Below are 19153 nucleotides of genomic sequence, written 5' to 3'. Positions count from 1 at the left end.
TATATATATATATATATATATTCATTGCTATTGATAAATATTTAATAAAATATGTGACATTATCAGAACTCAAAAAATAACAGATAACAGACATGCACTGAGGACTATGGAAGTCTGTTTCTACCACAGAATGAAAAAATTTTTCTCAGAATTGGGAGTTTATATCTTGCAATTCTGCATTTATATCTCACTGAAAAAGTCCTGATCGTGAAATATAATCTCAGTCAGAATTATATATGAAAAAGTTCCAATTACCTTTTTTTATTTTTTATCCTGTAGCAGAAACAAGCCTCCATAGAGGACAGACAGAAATAGCAGACATATATGGAGGATATGGAGTGAAGCTGCATTTGGTGGATTTGAGGGGGCAGGACTATGGGATTCACTTAACAGGCAGACAGGGAGTGTGACTCATATAGTCCATCATGATTCTCACATACACACAAAACAATTAGATCTGTGGGAAATTATATTTAACTTTTCACAACATACAATGGTAACAGCTAAATGTGCAAAGACACACATGCGACAGCACATTTCAATAGGCAACACTAAGACTTGAGAACAAGAGCCATATGGCTGTGATATTATGGTGCATAGTGCTATATGGCACAATGGTGTGTGTGTGTGTGTGTGTGTGTGTGTGTGTTCCATGGTCTTGACCTCTCAGTGCAAGCAGCTGGTCACGAGTATTTTTGCCATTATATTGCTCTGTGTAACACACTCAGTATGATGAACAACCCACCAGATACATTAAGCATATCAAAGTCATATTTCATATAAGTCAAAGTCATAGTATCACATATTCATAGGGAAATAAAACACATTTTCTCACCTGTAATACAAAAACCCACATGAGTCTGCAAAATACAATAGATTAGATCTTAAATTAAAATATGTTTAAAGATACAACACTGGACAGTAGATTTTAGTGAAGCGGGAAGAATTAAAAGATTCATTATAGCGAATCTACTTTTTCTTTACATTAGCATTATAGCAACTAATAACAGAGCTGCTTCTTACTGTGGAGAAAAACATTTTGGTCTGTAAGTCTGCCGTCATATGTAATCTGTCGCTATGGACAACACACCCACACACACATCACTATACTCACACCACAATATTGCACATCTCAAACACACACACCAGAGAGGAATGAATTAACAAAATACATTTACTATTACAGGTTTAGAGTGTTTGAAAAACTACAATGCTTGGAAATACTAGGCCTGTATATTAAATTAATGAATCTCATAGAGAGCTGAATAGGTTTTCAGGGGGGAGTTTTGAAAAGTGTAACGTTGAAAATAGAATGATAATAATTTTCATTCTTGTGCCAGAAAACAAACCTTTATCTGCATATTAGTCAATGCTAGCTTTCATTACAATTCAATTGTATCGTCTCTGCCTCAGACGGCACACCCACAGTTTGTTCATGACCATTTTATATTACACACAAAACTGGCAGGCATTTTCTCGATCTGGCAAGCTCTAATCTGATTGGCTGGCTTCTACACAATTTTACAGCAGTTAGGGTTCACCAGACCTCCTGAAAACAAAGTTAAGATTACAAAAGACACCAAGTTGATAGAGTGAAGAAAAACTATCTTTGGATTTACCCAGATATGCCAGGTTAGTGGCAATAGATCTTTGAAAGATATTCACAGTTTTGTTCTACTTATTAGTATTCATAGTTATTTGTACATTTGGAAATATAATGAAACATACAATTGATAGCATATAGAAAATAAAAGTATTTACATATGCACAGCTTTAGAAATATAAATATAATGGATGCTTACAAATGTTTACATTATAAATAAAATGGTTACAGTTTAGTATCATCAAGATATTTAAACGTTTCTCAAGTTTAGCTCAAGTTATACCAGTCAGATGATAACGGACATAATGATGTTTACGATTATAGCTCTAATTACATAACTGTGCCCCGTAGGCAGACAATAACAACTAAATTATTCCATTTAGCTTAAGCTAATTGCATAGACCTTAAAACTCTATATACTCTTCAAATCCAGCACAGAGATGCTTTTTGTTCTTCAAAAGAGGGTAAATAAACTGAGAGTGTGACAAATGCATCATGGGAGTTCAGCAGTCTTTGTCTGCTTCACAATAGCAGTGTACTGTTATTTCCTAAAGATCAACACTCATCCTATAGTCTTGCTGGGTTTGAGAATGTACGTTAGTGTGCAGCTATAATGTCTCAGTTCCCATGTAGCCAGTGTTAGGGCATTGAAAGTTTTTAAATGAAGCTGACTGAAAAAAACATTAGAATCTTCAACACAATTCATCACAAACTGAATAATTGAAAAAGCAGACTGCTGAACATCTACACCCTAGGAAAAGTCCATACAAATTTGACCCAGTTTGCAGTGTTAATATGAAAGAATTTTATGTAATGATTTTTTTACAGGTGTTTTACCTGTATGTTGAATTACATATTGCATTTGTTTGTTTTTTTGTTTTGTTTTTTAGAGTTGAAGCAAATGTCTGTAAACTTAACAGAAAAGTAATTTTCTGCAGGATATTATCCATTTTTCTACAGATTTATTTCTGACAGCATACTATTTTCAGCAAAAATGTGCATGAAAAATGAGGTGCAATGTCAAATTACCAGAAGCCTCAATCATGACAGTCTTTGCTCCCAGAAAAAAGTGAAAGAAAATTCTTCCCCCAGTTATTATATACAGTAACAGCTAGAATATTTCAGCTAAAACCTGGACATGAGGTTAAGAGAACATCAGAATGGAAAAGAAGCTGCAAAGATTGTGTTTTGGTGTCCTTTGGGGGTCAATTTGGTATTCATGCATAATTCTTTACAATACTCCCATTTCATATCCAGACAGTAGGCAATAAATCAGGCAGGCATGCAGTCTATATTCAATTTATATTACTATTTAAAATGACCAAGATTAAAAAATATGAGGTGTATATAGTGACTGACATCCCATGGGTGATTTTTTTATTGCCATCCTGGCTGACCTGAACGATCCCAATAACTATCTGAGTGCCTCTGTAATTAAAATTGATAGAGCTCATATGAGCCTTCATCATGGTACTTGTCAGTCCTGCTGAAAATGACATATGAAAGACATCATCCTTTATATTTGTGTGTGTGTGAGCTGAAGGTTAGAGAGAAGAGGACAGAGAGTCATTAGGCACTACGTACAGACTTCATTAAGGCACAGTCACGCTGATTAAGAGAGAGAGAAACAGAGAGAGAAGAGAGAATGTATACAGGATTCATCATGAAACAGATCTACTCTAACATTGAAAACATGCTTCAGTAACATCATACTAATTATTTCAAAATTTCACAAACTGTCCATGCAAGGAACAAGTGAAAGAATGAATGACTGCCACTGCAGCTGACAAAGAAAGGAAATAGAGAAGAGAGAATGTATACAGGATTCATCATGAAACAGATCTACTCTAACATTGAAAACATGCTTCAGTAACATCATACTAATTATTTCATTCTCACTGTAATTTTCCCTACATGGTCCATGTAGGTTTAAGAGACTAAAGCAATAAAGATGTCTTATTACCAGTAGTTCACTGCAGCCTACATAGATAAAACTGTGCTATTAGAACAATGTCGTGGCAGATATCAGCTTGAATGAGCTCTATCAACATGCTTTCTGACTAAAGCAATACATCACTTTTGAACTCTCACACATCTATTAGTGCACAAACTGTCCATGCAAGGAACAAGTGAAAGAATGAATGACTGCCACTGCAGCTGACAAAGAAAGGAAAGAAATGTCCTTGGCTATAAAACTTTTCTGTTTAGAAGTGTATGTTTTTCTCTGATATAATTTGTTAAGCATCACTGAATTCATATTTTACAGAATACTAGAAATCTTATTCTTCAAAGCAGTCTTTATCATTCTTAAATTGGCTCAAGCTCTGTTTTTCTGCCGTTTCTACAGACTGTAATCCCACTTAACTGTTTGTCCAACCTTAAGCAAAAAGGATGCTAAGGTGAACCTACACTACACTGGAATGAAGGTAGGATTTACATTGAAACCATTTTCAGTCTGAAACTGCTATTAAATTATTGAAAATAATTACGAAGAAACAGCAAGTAACTAATTTAATTTAAACATGAAATCTGGAAGTAGAAAGACCAAACTAGAATTTTCTTGTAAAACATACTCCAGTAATCTGTTTAATTTATCATTTTGAAAATTCATTTTACAGTGTATGTGTGCAATCAACACGAGTCACTGCATAAAGTAGCGCAAACTGATCAGGAGATGTGTATATGGCAAAATATACAGAACTAGAGGCAAACATTTTAATCTCTATAGCCAACAAAGCAACTAATGTGAACTTTTATCTGTTTTAGGCATGTTGCCATCAGGCCAACCAGTGTAACATTTCTCTCTGTTTCTTTGAATTTATATCTGTAAGCTTTTCCTGTCACAAACAGCTATGCTAATACCAGTTGTAGCCATCTCAAAACAACAGCCATCGTTTGTTCTGATATATATATTTTTTTAGTTTTGTGTGATTGCTGACAACAAAAGGCTGGTGGTCTTGTGAATTTGTACTTTATTAACGCTTATGGACAGTAGATAGATCAGGTTAATCATCTGTTGTTTCATGGCTCTGAGGAACATTTTGAACACAATCTGACTGTCTCACAAGCTCATCAGTGAGGCATCATCACTTCTGTGTTCCAAGCTAATTTAGTTCTCACCCACCATACTATTTTCTCTCTGTATTCTTCTGTGGACTCATACAATGCACAGCGTAATGATGAAATGACTAAAATCTACAGACATGAATTCCCTCTGGCTAGTATGACCTGGCAGAAACAGGAGGAATTCTCCATCAAAGCCAACAGTAATACAGATCTAGACTGATGAACACATCTGACATCAATAACTAGTGTCATTCACAGCTGTAGGTTTAATGAGTCCATAGTTGTGGGGTTTATTAAAAGAATAGTTCTCCCAAAAATGTAAGCTTTGTCATAATTTTCTCACCCCATGTTGTTTTCTTTCTTTTGTGAAATGAAAGGAGATCATAGACAGAATGTCTGAGCTGCTTTCCATACAAGATTTGAGAGCTCCCGTGTAGTGAAGATTATCAGTAAATGATGGCATAAATTTCAGTCTGTTTCACACACAAAGTTATCATTTAGCTTCAGACTTGGGCTCGACCTAAAGTGCATACTTCAAATGGACTACTTTTATGATTCGTTATGGTGCTTTATGGAATATTCTGAGGAGGTTGTTACATTTAAAAAATGAAAAATATGCTATTGCATATTTTAGTTGTTTGTTAATCAGCACAGTTCAGAACTGTGACGTGAAATGAAAAAGCAAAGATAATGTTGAGGAGTGTATATGCATACATTTCTGAATGAAAACTCATTGCCTTCTACTTATACAGAATTCTACTTATTCAGTGGGTCCAATTCTTGTCTGCATGCTGAAGCCCATTGGTGAGTACAAAAGCACCTGTTGTACATTCCACGTGTGTCACATTTCTAAGCCAAAATACAATATACTTGAGCTCATGATGAATGGAAATGGATCAGCTGGTCAAATCCGCTCTGATATGGTGCTCACAAACCACTTCAATTACACAAAACATTACTTTCTCTACATTTCTGAACTTGTTTTCGCAAACTAAAATTGAACTATACACAAGTAGAACCTCTGTCTACACACAGAAATCTAATGTTGATATCTTTCTTCCTCTTATTTGCTCATCCAATTAAACATATCAAACATGGATTCTCTTTGTTTTTATTAGATGATATTGTAAATACTTTAAATCTGTACAAAGCAAAGCTAATGTATAAATGCATCAATTCAAAATGACAATGTATTGCCTTTAATACAGAATTACACTTACTCAACGGTTGACTTATTGTCAAAACATTTAACAAATTCATCACGTTTCTCCACAAATACCTTGAAATTTTATGTTTCAACTATGGATGTTGATCTGAAAGCCCATAATTACATAATTCCCTATAATAATCATCATCTTAGGCTGTTTATTTGTTACCTTATGCATCAATATTCCAAGTGCCAGAGTTTCAGAGTATCAGCCTAATCCTACTTCTAACATAAATCACAATCTACTCTGATGAGTAGATGAGGTGAGAAATTATGTCAACATGTTTAATTACGGCTAACTAGTCCTTCAATACTACTGGAGGAGCAATATGACATATGCAAGGCCAATGAATAAAACACATTCTGCATGCTGCACATGAACCCTCCGCCTGAGCTGTCCCTCCAGATTCTTTCTGATGAGGTCTCCCAGGAAACAAAGGAAGAAATCCTCATTGGAAGCGCAAGGAAAAGGGACCACAAGTAAGCCTCTAATAAGTTGGGCTAATAGAAGTAGAGAAACTAAAGTCTCAGTGCTGAAAAGAGCAAAACCACAAATGGAATGCCAGTAATTAGTACTGATATTTGAAAGAAGATTGGAATTGGAAATCTGGATTTGGAAAGGCTTAAAAAAATGTGGATGGAAACACTTTTGTCCACTCTGCCACATGTTTGCAAGCCAAATCTGACTCGTTGCTAAACAGAAACATTGAGAAACAACTAGGGAATATTGATTCAGACAGACAAGACATGTGCTAACAATTTTGCCCATGCAAGAGGAGGGGCCAAATTAACTGTCTGTTAAGTATATGAACCATGAATGAATGCCTATTTCATGAAGTAAGCCTTCAGGAGGACGTGACAAAGACAGAGAAAAATTGCATACATGCCATGTATCTTAATAGCAACTTGTTTTAATACTCTACTCCCAATTTACATGCAAAGCGACACATATTTTCATTAACCATTTGCCAGGGACAACCTTAAATGGCTCATCCATCTTTTGTGCTTGGACACATCTTTTGGTGAACTGAAAAAGGGATGGTTTTTTGTTAGTTTTTTATATATGTGTAGATAATCTACTGTATAAAACTTATGGCCATTTAATTTTACACAATGCAAAAATATAAACAGTAACACTTCATAAGATTTATAAGATAAGTATTTGATCAATTTTAGAGAGCTAAATTTCCACATGATCTGGTGTATAAGAGTTTATCTCTGTCATATGAGATTATATATGTAATCTGTAATTTATTACAGATCCCCCTAAAACTTTCAAATCGGAAAACCTACTGGCTTTGGAAAACAAGAAAATGATTACTCAGGGGAGAAGCGCACATGGTGGTGGCGTCTCTGTGCTGCCTTGGAAATATCAATGAGCCATGTGTCTTTCATTTTATCAGATTAGCTAATAGCATGAAGGCAAGGGAACAACATGCACACATTCTGAGCTAAATGAGACTGTTAGCAATCGTTATACCATTGCTTCCTTGGACTCCTTTTTTATCTATCTCTATTCTAAATATCAATACAGTCTGTATGTCTATCTATCTCTGACTTTCTCAAATGCAGTATCTTAGTTTTCTGTGTCATTTTTCCCTGCTCTCTCTGTCTTAACTAAACACAGCTATCAGCAGGCAAACAGATGGATGGTTCCTGACAGCGCCGCAAACACAAACAACAGCAGAGACTACTGCTAAATACCAGATAGATGACTAAATCTCCTCATATTTACAGAAAAGAGATTTGTTGTCAGAAGTGCAGGGGGCAAAATAAATGAATCAAGATGGTCACACTCCCCAGAGAAAGTGAGGCAGAACAAAAGAGGTAGAACGGAAAACACAAAGAGCACCCGTTCACACTGAAAGGCTCCGATGCTGGAATTACGTCAGGAGTCTAGTATCATTCTCCAGGACTAGAGAGAATTTGCCTCTCTCCAAAGGTTGGGCTATAACAGAAATGCCCATTAATTAAAAACCTATGTTTATACATACAGTAGTTTCTTGAAGCATTGTGACATGCTGATATCTTTTTTTATTCCTCTTATTTGCTCATTTATTTAAACTGATATCGAACATGGATTCTGCATACTCTTATTACAACAGCAGATGATAGCATAAATAATTTAAATCTGTACACACGGCTGCTGGATTAGCTTTGCATTATTTTCATATAGGTCAGTACGGTGAATTTATGCCAAAACAAATTACTTCTGCAGTTATGTCACAGGTTAAAGACAATTTCAAGAAGACTATCCTACTTACCTATTTACATTACCACACTCTCACAATAGAGAATGCTTGTAACATGTCGTCAGCTCCTTCTGGTGTCATCTTTCCCACATGGCACTGTGGTCAATCTATTTTGAACAATCCCTAAATGCCAGAGTAACCCTGCTGTGAATGGAAATCTGGAGAACTTCTGTGCTTTTGGTAAAATCCTAATGCAGTCTGTCAGCAGACCTGACAAATGAACATATGCAGCTGTATCACAATACTTGTTGACCACTATTCTCCAGGACTAGAGTAGGTACTGGAATAATGGATTGTTCTTCCTTTGTTTTGAGTCTATTCTGCACATCACTTGAAGCACAGGAAGTATTTGCCTCTCTCCAAAGGTTGGGCTATAACAGAAATGCCCATTAATTAAAAACCTATGTTTATACATACAGTAGTTTCTTGAAGCATTGTGACATGCTGATATCTTTTTTTATTCCTCTTATTTGCTCATTTATTTAAACTGATATCGAACATGGATTCTGCATACTCTTATTACAACAGCAGATGATAGCATAAATAATTTAAATCTGTACACACGGCTGCTGGATTAGCTTTGCATTATTTTCATATAGGTCAGTACGGTGAATTTATGCCAAAACAAATTACTTCTGCAGTTATGTCACAGGTTAAAGACAATTTCAAGAAGACTATCCTACTTACCTATTTACATTACCACACTCTCACAATAGAGAATGCTTGTAACATGTCGTCAGCTCCTTCTGGTGTCATCTTTCCCACATGGCACTGTGGTCAATCTATTTTGAACAATCCCTAAATGCCAGAGTAACCCTGCTGTGAATGGAAATCTGGAGAACTTCTGTGCTTTTGGTAAAATCCTAATGCAGTCTGTCAGCAGACCTGACAAATGAACATATGCAGCTGTATCACAATACTTGTTGACCACTGTGCGTCTGTCAGTTGCAGTGTTATTTTAGTATAAATGGTATACTATTATAGTTTTTTCATTTTCATTTTAGTTTTAATTTTTAATGTCTATATAGTTTTTATTAACTTTTAGTTTACGTAAAGAAATTTTTATATGTTTTTAGTTTCAGTTAAAGGAACACGCCACTATTTTTGAAAATAGGCTCATTTTCCAACTCCCCTAGTGTTAAACAGTTGAGTTTTACCGTTTTCGAATCCATTCAGCCGATCTCCGGGTCTGGCGCTAGCACTTTTAGCTGTAGCTTAGCATAGATCATTGAATCTGATTAGACCGTTAGCATCTCGCTCAAAAATGACCAAAGAGTTTCGATATTTTTCCTATTTAAAACTTGACTCTTCTGTAGTTACATCATGTACTAAGACCGACAGAAAATGAAAAGATGTGATTTTCTAGGCCGATATGGCTAGGAACTATACTCTCATTCCGGCTTAATAATCAAGGAACTTTGCTGCCGTACCATGGGTGCAGCAGGCGCAATGATATTACGCAGCGCCTGAAAATAGGCTTATTGGAAGTTACCCGCTAGGGACTATTTTCAGGCGCTGCGTAATATCATTGCATCTGCTGCACCCATGGTACAAGTTAAACTCAACTGTTTAACTCTAGGGGAGTTGGAAAATGAGCCTATTTTCAAAAATAGTGGCGTGTTCCTTTAACAGTAATAACACTGGTTGGTTGATCGGCTCAACTGAGGTTACAGCTCTCCTGACATAGCAGCCAGGACTCGCATAATTCACACAGTTACTTCTGACCTTAAGTAATTAAAAGAAGCAACAAGACCAGTCCACACAAACACATGACAATGCACGCCAATTCCATGCTTCTCCAAATTACTTTTTTTGTTTGCATTTCCTTCTAGATTCTTCGGAGAAGCAGATTGGATGTGGTTAAGAGGAAAAGTGCTTCATTACAGAAACTGGGAGTTGGTTTCAATGGTGTTGTAAAACTTTCAGATACAAAATATTACAATTATTAGTTATAAGAAAATGAGATGTGCAAAGAAAAGAATCACAAATGGCACCTCTGTAATATTTATTTTATAGTGCATCTCCTACAGATCAAGGAGTAAAATGAAGAATTTCACTTATGTCTCCTGCTTCTCACATTGGTCTTCTAAAAAAAAGCACATGTAACTCTTCTAGACTAGAGTTGCAAAAGACCATCTCACCAGTGTCTTAAATTATGCACAGAGTCTGTGATTACAAGGCAGAGATTACAAGTCTCAAAACAACTCTCATCAAATTGATTTAACACACACACAACTTACCATACCATCCACATTTTTTACTCTTACTGTATTTCAACATTTTTACTCTTACTGTATTTCAACATTATTAGGAAAAACATCTGAGACAAAGTTGCTACTTAATCTAAACAAATTATGAAAGATCTGAGCAATAATCTTTCTCAGTCCTAAACTTTTAACAATAGTTTAAGGCAAATCAAGCAGACTACAGAAGCTTGACTTGAAAGCACTTCACACTTCAACAGAAAGTAGGTTTTATTCAGGGCGCTAGCATTTTGTGTAAACAGCTCATGAGTTGTTTTGGCAGCTTTGTAAATGAGAGATGTCTCCTCCAGATACAATTCACCAAACTAGGCTACCATCATCACACAGACAAGCGCGCGTTTGTTCAGAGCGCATCCAAGCTGTTCGCGCTCGTTCGATCGCTCTTATAATAACTATATCACATTGCGTCGCTTATACGATTCAGCAAGTAAACACCGTCCAACTTCAAATTGTGCATGAGCCAGCTGTATACTAAAAGGACTTGCAATGAACTTCTGTTTTCTAGGCGCGTGCAGGTATATGTGCGTTTCGGCATCAGCTGTCATTCTGGCTCACATTACAAGCAGGATGGTTTGGTAAACACTGAACCTAAACCTCTCTGTACACAGCAGATGTGTTTTGTGTGATGATCATCATGAAAGCTGGTCGTTGTGCATCTACCTGCAGTCCAAACACCCGCCTATCTATGATGCTTCGTTACCGGTTTCTCAACCTGCAATAAATTCTTAGAGCATCTACACACCTTATGAAAAGACTTGACAGGATAAACAACTCAACGTTCAATCTTACGACTTTTCGGGACAATTACAATAGAGAACGGGGGAAGGGGGGTACTCACGCTGCTATTTTCCCCCGTCCAGTGGACCATTGCCTGGTTGTGGGTGGCATCCCCTTTAAGGACGAAAGAGCTGCTGAGTAGAGAGACTTTCTCCGGAGTCGATGCCCTCCGGACTCGGACCCCGTTGTAATCTCCGCGGCTGTGCGCTGAGATAAGCGCTTCATCTCTGCCAGCGACATGCCCACCGCGGCTGTCAAGCTCTCGGTCCCGTACGTTTCTCTGGTTTATAACGCCGGTGTGACATGAAATCGGTCCGAACAGTGACATCCACGCGCAAGCCAAAAACACAGCTGGGTACAGGTGCGCCAAAACTGCCATGATGAGCGCCTTCATTTAACACTGTCTAAGCGAGTGCGATGCAAGCGAAAGATGGAAAGCTCTAATGTAAGAGAGAGGGAGGGAGGGAGGGAGAGAAAGAGAGAAATTGAGAGAGAGGGGAAGAGGGTGGGGAAGCAGAGCTACAAACCAGAGCGCGCTCTTGTGCTTGTATAGTAGACAGCTGAGACCGAGGAGAAGAACAGCCGTATTCGCCTGCCACCTAGTGGTGCTACTACACTCTTAAAAATAAAGGTGCTTCACGATGCCATAGAAGAACCTTTTTGTCTAAATGGTTCCATAAAGAACCTTTAACATCTGAAGAACCTTTCTGTTTCACAAAAGGTTGTTTGTGGCGAAAGAAGGTTCTTCAGATTATAAAAACACACCTGTGAGGTGGATGGATTATCTCGGCAAAGGAGAAGTGCTCACTAACACAGATTTAGACAGATTTGTGAACAATATTTGAGAGAAATAGGCCTTTTGTGTACACAGAAAAAGTCTTAGATCTTTGAGTTCAGCTCATGAAAAATGGGGGCAAAAACAAAAGTGTTGCATTTATAATTTTGTTTCAGTGTTTGTGTGTGTGTGTGTATTATATACATTCAAATATGAGTATGTGTGTATATATATATATATATATATATAGCAGACACAAGTATACCAACCCAAAGTCTAACATTAATGCAGGAATGTGGCTACAAATCCATGTAACGTTATGTAGAAAAAATTATAAAACACTGGCACAGTGCTAACAATTTCAATTTAATGACAACATTTTTACCTAGAAAGGGCCATCAGGTCAAACGTGAGGCCTAAGAATGACCCTTTCTTGGTTGAAATGTTTGTGGGAAACAAAAAAAATCTTTATTCAACCAGGAACTGATTCTAAGCCTAAATCAGGACACAAATTCGGATTTCCTTACCTCAATCTCTCATATGACTTACTGTCCAAGAGACAGACTTGGGCTAGACTGACTGAGAGTCAGAGGATTACTGGCCTAAATTTAAAGAGTAAACCATGTCAGCTGTCTGCTCTACAACCTAGAAGAAAATTCACAAACAAATGCCCTACTTTAATTCTGAATACTGGCAACTGCTAACAGTAAAATTCAAATTGTGATAATCAAATGATGAAAAAATAAAATTAGGGGTTTTTTTCATTCAGAGACTTCATGGCATGTAGTCTCACTACAGTACAAGAATTTCTGTCAATGTTTATTTCATGTCTGCATCTACATTTTACTTTTACATTATCAAGTGTAAACACGAATCTTCCAATACTGATTAAATGCGATTTCGACAGCAGATTTTACGTTTTCTGAATTGATGGACCTGGAGTGGTGTAAACGCTCGGCGTAGTTGAGTAACAAAGGTGTGAGGTAACCTTCAGTTGGCCTAGGAAAGACGCCGTCTCTTGTCACGTGCTGAATGTTTCGACCTTCCTCTCAGCCAAACTACAGAATTACGTCAGTTTTGTCTAGAACGAGGATTGGTGGTAAAGGACAACCCGTGTAAGAACAGAAGCTGTGATTGGTTGAATGAGACAGCCTCGCTCTGCAGGTCTCTCAGCGTGGACATTGAGTGAAGATGGCGACCTGGTGTGTGCGTGCGATCAGACAGGGCTCCTCTATCATAGCGTCCCCTTTACTTGTAAGGTAGGTTTTCACAGCAGTGTTATTGTGTGTAGTTGATGTCCATGCTTGGGTAAATATTTTGCTTTTACGGAAATGAATGACCTTTCTGTTACGCGAGCTGTTCACAAATGAATGATTGATGCTGATGTTCTAAGAAACCTCAGTTATATTCCTTCATGTGACAGTGTTTAGACAGCATTGTCTTTGTGTGTCAAGAGTTGTCCTGTAAGATACATTATACCTTTGCAGATTAGTTACATGGGATTATCGTTGCTTCTCAGTGAAATTTCCCTAAATGTCTTTCAGGTGTTTACCATAGCATTGCATATTACATACAGAACATGTTTCATTGAGTTCAGGATTTTGGTTTCAATCTCCTTAATCCTTTAAAAATAGTTTCCCCAATAAAAGACGTGCTAGTGTCAAAGCTACTTCTGAAGAGTCACTGAAGTGTATAACGTTACTAGTTGGTGTAGACTATCTCTTAACCAGTTGTAGACTTAGTTTTATACATACATTTTTGTAGAATCCCATGCCATTTAAATGTCCTACCATAAAATTAACCAGTTTAAGGTTCAAATGTTTGACATGCTCAAATGTAAAGCTTTCGTCTCGCATTCAGAGTTGAATGTTAAAGAAGCAGTTATCTATTTTTTTATCTATACGATTAATATTCATAAAGACAATGTCTGTTAAATTCAGCATGAAATAAAAATTCGCTAATACTATTTTCTAAATGCATGTCTTATTGTCAATGATCCATCCATGTATGTTTCATTAGCAATTTACTTTGTTGTTGCTATTATTATTATTATTAACCAAAATATCGGAAGATCCAGTTAAGATGAAAAATTCATGAAAAATGGGGGCAAAAACAAAAGTGTTGCGTTTATAATTTTGTTTCAGTGTATGTGTGTGTGTGTATTATATACATTCAAATATGAGTATATGTATGTATATATATATATATATATATATAGCAGACACAAGTATACCAACCCAAAGTCTAACATTAATGCAGGAATGTGGCTACAAATCCATGTAACGTTATGTAGAAAAAATTATAAAACACTGGCACAGTGCTAACAATTTCAATTTAATGACAACATTTTTACCTAGAAAGGGCCATCAGGTCAAACGTGAGGCCTAAGAATGACCCTTTCTTGGTTGAAATGTTTGTGGGAAACAAAAAAAAATCTTTATTCAACCAGGAACTGATTCTAAGCCTAAATCAGGACACAAGTTCGGATTTCCTTACCTCAATCTCTCATATGACTTACTGTCCAAGAGACAGACTTGGGCTAGACTGACTGAGAGTCAGAGGATTACTGGCCTAAATTTAAAGAGTAAACCATGTCAGCTGTCTGCTCTACAACCTAGAAGAAAATTCACAAACAAATGCCCTACTTTAATTCTGAATACTGGCAACTGCTAACAGTAAAATTCAAATTGTGATAATCAAATGATGAAAAAATAAAATTAGGGGTTTTTTTCATTCAGAGACTTCATGGCATGTAGTCTCACTACAGTACAAGAATTTCTGTCAATGTTTATTTCATGTCTGCATCTACATTTTACTTTTACATTATCAAGTGTAAACACGAATCTTCCAATACTGATTAAATGCGATTTCGACAGCAGATTTTACGTTTTCTGAATTGATGGACCTGGAGTGGTGTAAACGCTCGGCGTAGTTGAGTAACAAAGGTGTGAGGTAACCTTCAGTTGGCCTAGGAAAGACGCCGTCTCTTGTCACGTGCTGAATGTTTCGACCTTCCTCTCAGCCAAACTACAGAATTACGTCAGTTTTGTCTAGAACGAGGATTGGTGGTAAAGGACAACCCGTGTAAGAACAGAAGCTGTGATTGGTTGAATGAGACAGCCTCGCTCTGCAGGTCTCTCAGCGTGGACATTGAGTGAAGATGGCGACCTGGTGTGTGCGTGCGATCAGACAGGGCTCCTCTATCATAGCGTCCCCTTTACTTGTAAGGTAGGTTTTCACAGCAGTGTTATTGTGTGTAGTTGATGTCCATGCTTGGGTAAATATTTTGCTTTTACGGAAATGAATGACCTTTCTGTTACGCGAGCTGTTCACAAATGAATGATTGATGCTGATGTTCTAAGAAACCTCAGTTATATTCCTTCATGTGACAGTGTTTAGACAGCATTGTCTTTGTGTGTCAAGAGTTGTCCTGTAAGATACATTATACCTTTGCAGATTAGTTACATGGGATTATCGTTGCTTCTCAGTGAAATTTCCCTAAATGTCTTTCAGGTGTTTACCATAGCATTGCATATTACATACAGAACATGTTTCATTGAGTTCAGGATTTTGGTTTCAATCTCCTTAATCCTTTAAAAATAGTTTCCCCAATAAAAGACGTGCTAGTGTCAAAGCTACTTCTGAAGAGTCACTGAAGTGTATAACGTTACTAGTTGGTGTAGACTATCTCTTAACCAGTTGTAGACTTAGTTTTATACATACATTTTTGTAGAATCCTATGCCATTTAAATGTCCTACCATAAAATTAACCAGTTTAAGGTTCAAATGTTTGACATGCTCAAATGTAAAGCTTTCGTCTCGCATTCAGAGTTGAATGTTAAAGAAGCAGTTATCTATTTTTTTATCTATACGATTAATATTCATAAAGACAATGTCTGTTAAATTCAGCATGAAATAAAAATTCGCTAATACTATTTTCTAAATGCATGTCTTATTGTCAATGATCCATCCATGTATGTTTCATTAGCAATTTACTTTGTTGTTGCTATTATTATTATTATTATTAACCAAAATATCGGAAGATCCAGTTAAGATGAAAAATAAGTGTACAGGACTTTCCTGGTCCTTTAGTCCACTTAAACCCTGACCCTGCAAGCTCACGTTGGTCTGCCTCCATTTTTGAGTGCATGCCACATCTCAAAATCCAGTCAACAACCATTGCATAGAAGGAAGTCCCTGCCCTACATTTAGCCTTTTTTGATAATGTTACACTCGAATGTACGTCACAGTACAGAACGAATGGTTTACTTCATTTCATTGCTACTTTAAGTTCCAAAAAGGATAAAAGACGGCCTAAAAGCCTATTGATTAGCAAAGATGCCACAATTCAAGTTGTGTACTTCAGCGGGGCCCTTAGCCAGCAGAACAAGTGCCATTGAGATTGTTAAAGAATAACATTCTACTAGTATTCTCTAAACCTCCTTTTGGAAATAATAATGATAAATTGTTTTCTGGAGAGTTCTGCCTTTTAAGAATAAGCCTGTTTGACAGCAGCAAACACCCTTACTATAGGTTGGTTGCATACTAACAATGTATATAGCCTGTAACGCAAAAACTATTTGTGAATATTCTCATCTTTTAACTTTTCAGGGCGACTCCACGCCTCCTTTGCACAGCAGCCCAACAGAAAAGCTCAGGAACTGGGACTGAAGAAGAGAAACCAGAGCCCAGTGCAGCTGAGAAAGCCTTCATAGAAGAAAAGACACAACTGGAAGAACAGCTGAAAGATATTACGGTATTGCTGTGTTCTTAGTCTTAGCATCTGTTGTATAGAAGTTCTAGATGAAAGATGACCTAAAATCTGACAATAAAAGTTCTTGCAGTTCATAACCATGTAATTTCCCCCACACACCCTGACCTTTAATTGCCCTTGTAGTTTCTGCTGTCCCTGAGGACATTTTTATTTTTATTTTTTTAACAAATGCAAATTGGCAGATCATGTTTCAGATTAGTGATGTTCAGAGGATTTACTTGCCTGTAAATCAGCTGTAAAGTGTTCTAGACTTACTCAGAATGTCTTTGAGTCTCACACAGAGAGCAACTTCAGTTTCAGAATAATCATTACAGTAAATCCAGCACATTGTCAATATTCTTTATAAAATTCCTATTCAACACAAATTTACTGAGTTTTTTAGAAAATGAAAACAAACTATTGCAGGTATTAAAAAAAGAAACATTGCAAATAGTATGAGGTTTTGTAATTTGTCAAATAGGTGTTTTTCTATTATCTTTGTAGTTCACTGATCATTTCTTTTAAATTGTCTTTTGCTGAAGGATAAATACAAGCGGGCACTAGCAGACACTGAGAACCTTAGGCAAAGGAGTCAAAAGATGATTGATGATGCTAAGCTTTATGGTAAGCCATTATAATTATTTTATGAGCAGTTTTTATGAACCGCTCTGGATTTCTGGATTGGGTCAATTTGTAAAATGTTTTAACTCATCTCTTTTCTTAGGAATCCAGGGCTTCTGTAAAGATCTCTTGGAGGTGGCTGACATCTTGGAGAAGGCAACCGAAAGCGTACCAAAAACTGAAATATCTACTGCAAATCCGCACCTGAAAAATCTTTATGACGGCCTTGTAATGACTGAGGTGCAGATCCAAAAGGTCTTCCAAAAACACGGCCTTGTTAAGCTTAACCCTGATGGTCAGAAGTTTGACCCTTATGAGCATGAGGCTGTCTTTCATGCACCTATTGAGGGCAAGGAGCCAGGTACCATAGCTGTAGTTACCAAAGTAGGCTACAAGCTGCACGGTCGCAACCTCCGGCCAGCTCTGGTGGGTGTAGTCAAAGCCCCCTAACTGGTCGTACACACTATGCTGGTTATTGCCTGGTCAACTGATCGGTTTCTGTAATTTAGCTGATCTTAGGTTTCACATTTTCTTTCTTTGTTAAAGGTGCCTCTGAGAGGTGAAATCCAATATATTGACTTGTGTGTGGTAGAAGATTCGGAGAATTGAATCTGTGAATTGAATTGGCTTTAACAGTATTCTCTGGAGGATCGTTCGTTACCATTCCAGGGACTTGTGAGATCTAAAGAAACAGAATCTTTTGAAGAATCTAAAGCTTTTAAAGAAACACTGCAGCATATTACCTTGTTGAACACATTTTATGCTTATTAAACGTATTTGCTCTTATTAATTACTTTACTGAAGAACGTAACCAGTTTGGTGATGTCTATGACAGCAGTTGTGAGATTCCACTTTTTTTTTTTTCAGTGTTATGCAGGTTTTTGAATTTTTGTATGAGAGAATAGTTAGTCTTCTTTACAGAACTTGGAGTAATATTTTATCCAAAAATAAAATGAATAATTTTACAATTTACCTACTGGCAGTTGTACTTGCTAACTTTCACAGTTTCATAGTGTGCAAACCTGATGAAATATCAACTACTGATGTTTTATGAAGATCTGGGTAACAGAAGGATGGCCACTTAAGGCTGCTTGAGAGATCAGTCATTTAGAAATTGTGGTTGTAATATGAAAAGAATGATGCCATGCAGACAACTGGAGAGAATAGTTAGTCTTCTTTACAGAACTTGGAGTAATATTTTATCCAAAAATAAAATGAATAATTTTACAATAATTTACCTACTGGCAGTTGTACTTGCTAACTTTCACAGTTTCATAGTGTGCAAACCTGATGAAATATCAACTACTGATGTTTTATGAAGATCTGGGTAACAGAAGGATGGCCACTTAAGGCTGCTTGAGAGATCAGTCATTTAGAAATTGTGGTTGTAATATGAAAAGAATGATGCCATGCAGACAACTGTTAAATAAAGCATGTATCTCTTTTCAAATGTAGTCATTACATTTTCAATGGGTTTGTTATTCATTTTTGGTGAAAAGAAAGGTGCAATGGTATATTAAGGTTATCTGAATGGAAGTATATACAGTGGGTACAGAAAGTATTCAGACCCCCTTAAATTTTTCACTTTGTTATATTGCAGCCATTTGCTAAAATCATTTAAGTTAATTTTTTTCCTCATTAATGTACACATAGCACCCCACAAATGGCTGCAATATAACAGAGTGAAAAATTTAAGGGGGTCTGAATACTTTACACTGTAGTGTACATACTTGGATATATTTCTCAAATGGCTCATATAAAAACATGACCGTTTAAAAATTACAGTTTTCTTATAGATTCTATTTAGATTATGCCTTCTGATATGATTTTTTTTT

General features: G+C 36.7%; 2 protein-coding genes across 6 annotated transcripts in view; one reads left to right on the top strand and one right to left on the bottom strand.

Moving 5' to 3' along the window:
* The window catches only part of LOC107590992 (VPS10 domain-containing receptor SorCS2-like), a 172458-nt gene extending 160843 nt beyond the window's left edge, over positions 1–11615 (bottom strand). For all 3 annotated transcript variants that reach the window (XM_016279969.1, XM_016279970.1, XM_016279971.1), the window contains exon 1: positions 11231–11615. In XM_016279969.1, the coding sequence (XP_016135455.1) occupies positions 11231–11563 (333 nt within the window). In that variant the 5' untranslated portion in view covers positions 11564–11615. The remainder of the gene's footprint in view (positions 1–11230) is intronic.
* Positions 11616–13060: 1445 nt separating this feature from the next.
* On the top strand, positions 13061–18266 carry LOC107590998 (grpE protein homolog 1, mitochondrial-like). 3 transcript variants are annotated; one of them, XM_016279979.1, is made up of 4 exons: positions 13061–13203; positions 16556–16700; positions 17240–17321; positions 17422–18266. In XM_016279979.1, exons 1-4 carry the CDS (start codon positions 13136–13138, stop codon positions 17766–17768), a joined length of 642 nt encoding a protein of 213 aa, XP_016135465.1. In that variant the 5' UTR covers positions 13061–13135; the 3' UTR covers positions 17769–18266. The 3 variants fall into 3 exon arrangements, with proteins under 3 accessions (XP_016135465.1, XP_016135464.1, XP_016135467.1); XM_016279978.1 differs by lacking the exon at positions 13061–13203 and adding an exon at positions 15038–15172; XM_016279981.1 differs by lacking the exon at positions 13061–13203 and adding an exon at positions 15179–15221.
* Positions 18267–19153: the final 887 nt, after the last annotated feature.

This window comes from Sinocyclocheilus grahami, unplaced genomic scaffold, assembly GCF_001515645.1.
Source record: "Sinocyclocheilus grahami isolate Dianchi unplaced genomic scaffold, SAMN03320097.WGS_v1.1 scaffold136.1, whole genome shotgun sequence".
In the NCBI taxonomy this organism is placed as follows: Eukaryota; Metazoa; Chordata; class Actinopteri; order Cypriniformes; family Cyprinidae; genus Sinocyclocheilus; species Sinocyclocheilus grahami.
This window is presented reverse-complemented; position numbering and strand designations above follow the sequence as displayed.

Excerpts from the sequence above, each read along its gene's own strand:
- LOC107590998 (XM_016279979.1), top strand. The coding sequence starts at position 13,136 with ATGGCGACCTGGTGTGTGCGTGCGATCAGACAGGGCTCCTCTATCATA. Across the intron at positions 13,204-16,555 it reads GCGTCCCCTTTACTTGTAAG|GGCGACTCCACGCCTCCTTT; the intron begins GTAGGTTTTCAC and ends TTAACTTTTCAG. Across the intron at positions 16,701-17,239 it reads AACAGCTGAAAGATATTACG|GATAAATACAAGCGGGCACT; the intron begins GTATTGCTGTGT and ends CTTTTGCTGAAG.